This window comes from Salvelinus namaycush, chromosome 41, assembly GCF_016432855.1.
Source record: "Salvelinus namaycush isolate Seneca chromosome 41, SaNama_1.0, whole genome shotgun sequence".
Taxonomy (NCBI): domain Eukaryota; kingdom Metazoa; phylum Chordata; class Actinopteri; order Salmoniformes; family Salmonidae; genus Salvelinus; species Salvelinus namaycush.
Genome location: NC_052347.1, coordinates 16730826 through 16740564, shown reverse-complemented (window position 1 = coordinate 16740564; position 9739 = coordinate 16730826). Strand labels below are relative to the sequence as shown.

At 42.1% G+C, this 9739-nt stretch overlaps 1 protein-coding gene across 1 annotated transcript; it reads left to right on the top strand.

Annotated features, from left to right (window-relative positions):
* The first annotated feature begins 320 nt into the window (after nt 1-320).
* Nucleotides 321-8642, top strand: elac2 (elaC ribonuclease Z 2). The gene is made up of 23 exons (XM_038980695.1): nt 321-804; nt 929-979; nt 1066-1136; nt 2239-2303; nt 2403-2529; nt 2700-2846; nt 3344-3399; nt 3488-3546; nt 3636-3708; nt 3824-3936; nt 4052-4150; nt 4283-4421; nt 4582-4667; nt 4895-5016; nt 5252-5348; nt 5471-5609; nt 5718-5756; nt 5862-5971; nt 6077-6176; nt 6301-6421; nt 6926-7004; nt 7637-7781; nt 8122-8642. The coding sequence occupies exons 1-23, from the start codon at nt 473-475 to the stop codon at nt 8365-8367; spliced, it is 2616 nt and encodes an 871-aa protein (XP_038836623.1). The 5' UTR covers nt 321-472; the 3' UTR covers nt 8368-8642.
* The last annotated feature ends 1097 nt before the right edge of the window (nt 8643-9739 follow it).

Genomic DNA, 9739 nt, shown 5'->3' with positions numbered 1-9739 from the left:
TTTGTGCTGCTACCATGTATGCTGTGTTGTCAAGCGTTACTGCCTTGCTATGTTGTTGTTTTAGGTCTCTCTTTATGTAGTGTTGTGATGTGTGTTTTGTCCTATATTTATATATTATTTTTTAAATGTTTAATCCCAGCCTCCGTCCCCGCAGGAGGCCTTTTGGTAGGCCGTCATTGTAAATACGGATTTATTCTTAACTGGCTTGTCTAGTTAAAGGTTGAATAAATACAAAATAAGCACACCAATGATCGAGAGTGTGATGAAGACGTCATCAATCTACGCCGGAAGAAACACAGTTGAGCGTCAAATCACATTTCTCAACCGCTGAAGTCCTGACTGAATGTTTATATTTCAATGATAAGTGGGCTGATAGGTAAAATTATATTTTCATAAAGATTATGCAATGATTATGGATAAGTTTTGTGTCTTGTACGACCAACAGAACTGATTTCCATTAAACATTTTTAGTATGACTAAAGTGTCTCTACACTGTAAATCTATTGCATGGCTATTTGTGAGACACACATCTACGGGTCGCCTACAAAGCTTCGCATGCAGTGAACATCGTTTCCCCCGGATTTTCCCGTTTCTGCGGACAATGTCTACGAACACAACAGACAACCAACATCTGGGATCAAAGAAACCCAGAACACCCAAAGAAACATTGCGACATGTGAAGTCTAGAGAACAGAGGAAACGTGGAGTGGATGTGCATGGACCAGCCACTGTCTACGCGCAGGTCGTCGGGGCAGGGAGCCGAGATAATGGCGCATCACTTTATGTCTTCTCTGAGTTCAATAGGTAACTTAACCAGAGAACATGAGTGTCTGACAATTTGTTGTAACATTGCCAAATATATTTGTATTGTGGGTATCAGAAAGGCACTTGGCTGCAGCATATTTGTTTACCCTTTTTCCTCTGGAAGGTACCTATTCAACTGTGGCGAGGGAACACAGAGGCTGATGCAAGAGCACAAGTAAGTTGAATTGCCTCCTGTCAATGCCTCCTGTCAAATCTATAATTCAGTCTCGGCTCAATAAATCTCAATGTTCCTCTTGTCAGGTTAAAAGCTGCTCGCTTGGACAATATTTTCCTCACTAGAATGAGCTGGGAGAATGTTGGTGGTCTATCAGGTAAGTTGCTTGTTATTCTAGCCACTTGACATCAAGTCAGTAATGTCAACCTGGAAACAACTGTGCATAGTTAATAGACAGATCAAAGCTTACTGCATGATTAGCCTATGTCACTGTGTACTGTCACGTGAAAAAGTAAGTACACCCCATGGAAAGTGGTCTTTTTGTTGTTTTTACATATTTGTGCACATACATTTGAGCTAAATTCCAACCACATTCATTGATAAAGGTAACCCAATTTAACAAATCATTTTTTTAAATTGTTTGGCTGCAATGCCAGATGCCATGTTTGGCTAAAACAAAACACTGCCTTTGAACAGAAGAACCTCATACCAACCGTAAAGCATGGAGGTGGTGGCATTATAGTTTGGGGCTGCTTTGCTACCTCAGGGCCTGGCCAGTTTGCCATTATTGAGTCAACCATGAATTCAATATTGTACCAGAGATTTATTGAGGAGAATGTGAGGCCATCTGTCAAAAAGCTGAAACTAAGCTGAACATGGATCTTGTAACAGGACAATGATGCAAAACTACAACAGAATGGCTAAAAAATAAGAAATTGAGGGTATGGAATGGCCGAGTCAAAACCCAGATCTCAATTATGTCAAAAAACAGTGGGGGGACTTGAAGCGGGCTGTACATGCAAAACAGGCCCTCATACATGACACAATTGAAGCAGTACTGTAAAGAAGAGTATGCAAAAATTCCTCCCAGTGGATGTAAGAGACATAGACAGTTGCAAGAAACGGCTGCATGAAGTTATTTCAGCCAAAGGGGGCAACACCAGCTATTGAAGCTAGGAGTGTACTTATGTTTCCTGCACTATGGAATTGCATTTCTGTCGATTTTTGATGAATAAATGATTGCAAAGTATAATCTTTCTGTGTCATTTGTTAAATTAGGTTACCTTTCTGTCAATAGTGTTGAAGTGAAGATTACATAGCCATCTGTCCAAATATGTACAAAAAAAGACCACTTTCCTGGGGGTGTACTTACTTTTTCACATGACTGTAGATGGACATAGGTCAAAGGTTGTTGCATGCTTAGCATATGTCTCCGCGTATATCCTTAAGTGTGATAAACTGTGTACTCTCTGGTTTAGGGATGATATTGACACTGAAAGACACTGGTGTCCGTGAGGTTGTTCTCTCTGGACCACCACAACTGGTGAGTGGACATTGTAGCAGTACAAAAGATTGTCTGTTATGAGTCAACTGTTTTTGTGTTATCCTGAGTCTAATATGTCATTCCCTCCTCTTGATCTAGGAGAAATATGTGAATGCCATCAGAGTATTTTCTGGACCACTGGAAGAAATCAAGCTAGCTGTTCGACCATACACTGAGAAACAATACACAGATGACACAATGACAGTTAGTCAAATACCAATATTTGGTGAGTACTAGAAATCACCGTTGTATTTTTTTTTAGCATTGAGTAATAAACTGTTACTCATACTCTTTATCTTAAAGCATATTAAGTTTATGACGGGTAAAATAGTGAATATTTGTGTTCTCATACTGAAGAGTTGGTAGTTGACACTCTCTTAACCCCAATTATACCAGCCCAGCTCAGAGAGGACGGGCCAAAGTGCTCCCCTAACTCAGGGAGGAGCAGCCCCTCCAGTAGTCCCCAGAGGAGGGAGCTGTGGAGGCCGGAAGACTCTGAGGACACCAGCACAGACAGCAGGAAGGAGAGATCAACCAGCCCAGGTAAGACTAGGAGCTTGTAGGCTCGGAAGCCCAGGCTGCGCATGCTCTGACTGTTAGAAAGCCTTGGGACGTTCTCAGGTAGATGATAAAAAGAGGTGAAGTACGGTGGAGTCTACATGGAAACTAGTGTCGCTAATCAAACCAATCAAGTAATTTGCTAGGATGGAGCTCCAAACAGGTTGTGTTTCTGAAAATGTTTCTGACTTGCATAAAGCTAGCTAGCATAAGATACAAAACAGACTGCTAAAACTTTGTACGACACAGTAGGAAAAGAGATATGGACGAACAAAACAAGGAAAAACAAAAAAGAAACACAAGGAAATGCCTCTCCTGAAGGAAAATATAATTTATACTTCGAGCCAATCAAATGCAAGTGTTAAACCAGGCAGCGCTCCCATTCAAATGCAAAATCCAGCGCTATCAGGGGCATCAGTGCCCTAGTTCAAGGATGTTGAGCTCCAAAGGACACCAATTCTCACATTGCATTTTCATCTCAGGTGGAAAAGCAAGAGCAACAAGGGATCCTTCTTTAGTTGTGGCATTCGTTTGTAAGGTAAGAAACACAATCTCATTGTCTCAGTGACATACGGAATGATTGCATTTTGATGTAATTTATGTCAAATTCTCTCTTTGACTTGCAGCTTCATCCTAAGAAGGGGAACTTCTTGGTTGCTCAAGCAAAAAACCTTGGATTACCATTGTAAGTTGATTTTTCAATACAAATTCAGTTTTGCCTGCTCAACAAACTTGAGCCGATTTAATGACTTTTTTGATGCACTTTCTCCACAGAGGCACTGCAGCTATTGGTCCTCTCATTGCAGCTCTGAAGGATGGGAAAAGTGTTACCTACGAAGGAAGAGAGGTACTTCAATTATATTTGGTTGATTGTTAGGGCTCTGTAATTTTGGATTAGCTATTGTAAATGTTAGATCCATTTCATCCTGTTGTCTGATGGTATCTTGATGGTTGTCCTACAGATCCATCCTGAGGAGGTGTGCACTCCCACTGATCCAGGACCAGCCTTCATTGTTGTGGAGTGTCCCTCTGAGGAGTTTGTTCAACCAATCTGCATCCATCAGCAGCTGAGCAGGTAATGGCCTGAGCGAAGTTGGCCAAATGTGTCAAAGGCTGCTTCTGCATCCCGTGTCATTACTCCTTCTTTAGGAGATTGTAGTTAAGTTCTGAGTTATTTGTCTCATCTGCAGATACCAACGTGGAGGAACAGAGGACCCTGCTGTCTTAGTAGTCCACATGAGCCCTGAGTCTGTGCTGAAAACAGATGAATACAAGCAATGGATGGAAAGGTACAAAATCAGCCATATGTAATACTCAGTTTCAGACTGTTTACATATTCCATATTCTGCAATTCACTTGTCTCTCTGTTTTCTGTTGGTCTTTCTACATGTTTAATGTTTTTGTGTGCTTTTGTATTTTAGGTTTCCATCTACCACGGAGCACCTGATCCTGAATGAGCAAGTTTGCACTGTTCACAACGTCAGGAGCCACAAGATTCAAACTCAGCTCAATCTGATTCATCCAGAGATATTTCCAGAGCTCCAGCACTATAAAACAAAGGTAAGTTGTGAAGTGCTAGAACTTTAATTATTCACCATTGTAACCTGCTGTTACACAGAGATAAGCGTGTTCATTTGGAAACCTTTTGTAGCTTGCGTTGTATTGTGCTAATCGCTTTCTACTCTTGTTTTTGTAAAAACCTCTGTTGTTGATGTTCAAGGAGACCCAGGCTGCCCTGCATGTCCCCAATGTCAGAGCCGAGTGTCTTCTGAAGTTCCAGCTCAGACCCAAGATTGAATGGCAAAGGTGAGTCTGTCCTTCAGGCCACAATTTACCAGACATTAGTCTGCACATACAAAGGACTGCTTTGTCAAAGAAAACCATTTCAGATGAAACACTACTTTCAAGTGTGGCTTACTATTTCTTCTATGATCTTATAGATGCCAACACTGTCAAAGTCAAATGAGAGCGTCGCTGCCCCTCAGCACTATGTGATGTGTGTTGTGTGCTCTCTACTGTTTCTTATTCATCAGAGATGCCATCCCCACTTGTGACACTGAAGAGTTTGTGAAAGAGGCTGCGGAGGCCCCTAACTTCCTCCAAGAAGTGGAGGAGTGCAAGCGGTTCCGTGCGACTGATGCTGCAGTGCTGTCTGGTGAGCCCTGCTCTGATACAGGTCAGGCTAGAAGCCCAAGGGGAGATGTTACATTGCTCAGTCCAAAGCTCCATCAATTTCTCTTTACTCCTCTTGAATGGAGTTGCAAACATTTCACTCTGGCCATTTAAGAAAGTAACAGAGTTTAGTTTCCTGTAGTCCTTTTGTCTGATAGAATATCATAGTTTTACGTCTGAAATTTCAATGGCATAGAAAAATTATGTGTTTCTTGCAGGGCGGACAGAAAAATACCCAGAGGTGGTCTTTTTAGGAACTGGATCGGCTCTTCCTATGAAGATCAGGAACGTTAGTGGCAACTTGGTCAACATCAGGTAATGGCCCTCAGTTAGACTCGAGTTACTTTAAAAAATCCTTAAAGATATGTCTGCGTGAGGTAGCCAGTATAAATGTCTGTCTCTCTCTCTGTGTTTATGATATATCCCATCTCCTTCAGTGCCACTCAGTCAGTGCTGCTGGACTGTGGAGAGGGCACCTTTGGCCAGCTGTGCCGACACTATGGGGACCGTGTGGACGAGACACTGGCAAAGATCTCAACCGTCTTCATCTCTCACATGCACGCGGACCATCACACAGTAAGGATTATTTTTCCTATGAATATTTGTTTATTACAGAGTTATAGCATATATTCTGGCATAAAGTCATTTCAAATCATTTTTAAAGAATATTACTTTATTTTGCAGGGATTGTTGAGTTTGCTGTTTCAAAGGGAGAGAGCCTTGGTCAGTAAAGAGTTTCCCTTTTTCACATTTTAAGATGAGTCCTGATTAATTCATGCAAAATGGAACACTTTAATGAATGTTTGTCCTTATCTCTTTACCGTTCAGGCAACTCTTGGGAAAGCCTTCAGCCCCATCTATCTGATAGCCCCTGTCCAGATGATGACCTGGCTCAACCAGTACCATGACCACTGTGAGGAGATCCTCAGCCATGTCAAGTATGTCAGGAAAGACACGTCTTACTCTGTTGAATTGATGCTTTCAAACCTGATGATATGATGTCCATCGTCTCTAATATTGATGTATTCTTGACTATGTTTCAGCATTGTCCCTAGCAAAGTCATGTGTGAGGGGGCTGAGGTGTCCAAGTTCAAAACCAAGGCATTCATCCAAGCACTGTTGAAGAAGTCTGATTTAGCAAAGGTATGTGGAGACTTGAACAGGCTGCTTCGTGGTTCAATAAGACTCATAACACTCTTGTTAGGTTCAACAACTTTATTGAGGCTATCGTCAAAGCTTAAATACATATATTCTGTTTCTCTCATAGTTCCAGACTTGTCCGGTACGTCACTGTAAGAATGCCTTTGCCTGCAGCATCACTCACCAGTCTGGCTGGCAGCTGGTCTTCTCTGGGGACACAATGCCCTGCGATGCCCTCGCACATATGGGTCAGTACCAACAGTTCTCGACCCCAATTGTGATGTTTGTACAGCTCCCAGAATTTGTGTGATGTGAAAAGATTTACACACTCGCTATAAACCACACTTGTGACGTCCGGATCAAATGGTAAATACTCACCAATGCCATTTGATCTGCCGTTACGTGCATAAATGTCTGGCATCATTTACCAGATATTGCTTAATGCTATCGATCGGTTCCAAAGTTCGCTATGTATCACAAGGTCTCCCACATAGTTCCTGTGGGATCCCACTTCATTGTCTCTTTTTAAATTGTTCGACTGGATGTGATCCAGCTGAAGACTACCAGAGAGAGCCTGGCTATATCCCATGCCTGTTCATTATAGAGGCCTGGGTGTGCCAGACAAGCAGGGCTGGTTGATGGTTTATTACACAGAGCTGTGTGATTGATTTCCTCTGGGAGAGGAAGAGAGGCTGGAAGTGCTGTGCCATGCAGCAGTCGTGTGATTCATGTTTGTCATTGTGTTTTCAAAGGAAAGAATGCAACTTTACTTATTCATGAAGCCACATTGGAAGATGGATTGGAGGACGAGGCTGTGGAGAAGAGACATAGGTTAGTAGATGGATCTAGTATGGTGCTTCTCTTCAGAGGTGTCCTTCGTTATTCTATTAGAAAACTATCTTTCTTGGGCTGGATTCAATCAATATCGCGGAAGATCCGCATAAAAACATTTCCGATTGAGTCGACATATGCAGTGTTTACCGTGAATGCAGTCTCCACAAACGAGGAGACATTGCCTTTACATTTCAATCGAGCCACAATGCATATCTTCCGTGATACTTCTGTGATACTGATTGAGTTCAGCCCTAAGTGTGAAAATATGACATGCATTGAAGGAGGTAAACAGAAGTAGACTAGTGCCATTTTTCAGCTGACAAAGAAACTCAAGGAGCTTTTGAGAAGTCAGTCATTTTTAGAGGGCATTGTAACTGGCTGCATTCTTCTCCGAGATTGCCATTGATTTTTGGAACTGTATTGGAGGTAATGAAGGCACTTCTGCCTTCCAGCTGGAATTTCAGTGACTTTGGTTAAAGAGCTCCATCTCGCATCGAAAACAACTTGAAAGTCATTGAGTTGAATTGAACAAACTCTGTATAGCTTACCATTGGGTTAAGTCTGGTAATTACTGTTAGAATAGCAGCAGAGTAGCATCATGCTTCTCTGCTTGCCTCCCAAAATGACAGTACCACCTCCCAGGCCATCGGTATTGGCATGAAGATGAATGCTGAGTTCATCATGCTGAACCACTTCAGCCAGCGCTATGCCAAGATCCCCCTCTTCAGTGAGGACTTCAACGACAGAGTGGGAATATCTTTTGACCACATGAGGGTAAGTGGGTGGTGAAGGGTGCACTTTAATCCACTTGTTATGCATAGCAACATTGAAATGTTTATGCGGGTTCTGCACATCTGAAATGTACTTTCCCACTGGATATGTGTAGCCTCAGAATGAATTAGGATCATGATTCACTACGGTATGAGCAGACAATGCCCCTAGTCCAGGTAGAATACTCTGGGACAACTTCAGTTTAAATCTAGAGGTACCATTTTAAGGTAACGTTCAGAATGTGTTAGACTCCCATCAGAGATACATATCCAGCTGCCTCAGAGGAGGCTGGGTATGTTGAAAGACCTCCTCTGAGTGATCTCTCTTCCCTGTCTCTCCTCAGATTCGGTTTGGAGACTTCAGAATCCTCCCCAGACTCATCCCGCCCCTCAAAGCCCTGTTTGCCGAGGAGATCGGAGAGATGGAGGAGAGGAGAGGGAGAAGGGAGCTTAAACAGATGAAAGGAGTCATTGCTGAAAGCAACGAAGAGCAGAGGACACCCAATGAAGGCGAGACAGGCAAAGGTGCCAAACGAGAGCCAGAGGAACCAACACAGGACGTGGGAAGTAAGAGACTCAAAACAAACTAAGACCCTGACCATAGCTTTGGGTTACACCAGATATTAGTGGAAATCAAATGACTTATTTTACTGAGTTTGCTTTATTTAAATGTATTTTTATGAGAAACTTGCATGAGGGATGCTCTGTAAAATAAGAGATTTTCATTTGGCTGGACTGGCTGCCTTCATCGCTTGTGAATAAAGAATTTCTGTTTTTCCTGTCATTACCATTGCTGTGTATATAAAACATGTAATTAACATAGTCTTTGATTTTGCATTTAAAAAGTAAAGCGATGTCAATCAAGCTCCATGGTATTGGCCTGTTGTTTTCTAGCAACATATTGTGAACAACTCATACATCCTTTATGTCTTATTAAACTACACCCTTAAAAGTTGCATCCGAACAAATGAATTTAGTGAAGTTGTCACACATGGATGAGTCGTATTACATTGGACTGATAGTCATACATAATAGTCATACAGCACCATGGTCACTCGTTGCTTAACAGTTATTGGCAAAGGTTGAGGTTGCATTTCATCATAGATGATGGTCTAGGAGTGCTGTGTGATGGTATGAATATCATACAGCTTCACGAACCAGATGAACTGTTCTTTTCCTTTTTGTAAATCATTTATATTAAATACACAATGTGCTATTGTTCTAGCCCTGAAACATGAAAAATTCAACAGTGATATCTGTCAAAAACAGTCCTGATCTTTCAGTGAGACAAGACACCCTAAAGCACTGTGCCAGCAGCATGCTCTCTCTGTGTGACAACTCTGTTTTGATGTAATATTTATTGCAGTAATCAGAATAAAGTTAGGACACCTTATATACCAATTAATGGGGCTACTGCAACTTTACCGACAGGTGGAGTTGCAGCTGACAGTTCACTCTAAATGGATCCCTATCAGAGGAGGCTGGTGGAAGGAGCTATAGGAGGACGGGGTCATTGTAATGGCTGGAATGGAATGGTGTCAAACACATCAAATATATGGAAACATGTTTGGAAACCACATGAAAACACGTTTGACTCCATCCCAAAAATTCCATTCCAGCCATTATAATGAGCCTGTCCTCCTATAGCTCCTCCACCTGTTGCCTCTGATCCCTACAGTATGTACAAAGAATGATGGATAACTGAGTCCCTGTATCACAGCTCTTTGTCTATACCAGAGAGCACAGTAGCCTATACTCTAGTGTGATGCAGTACTGTCCCTCCACATGGTGGCTGTATCGAGCTGTCATTGTTTTATTATTCTATAGATGGGCCAGCAATGACCTTCTGGAAGCTGTCTGAGAGAGGAAGGGCCACAGCCTCACCACCTTCCATTTCAAAGACCGTTTACTGGCCAGTCTCTCAAATGACATGAAGTGTTGACTGTAATCCACTCTAGATGA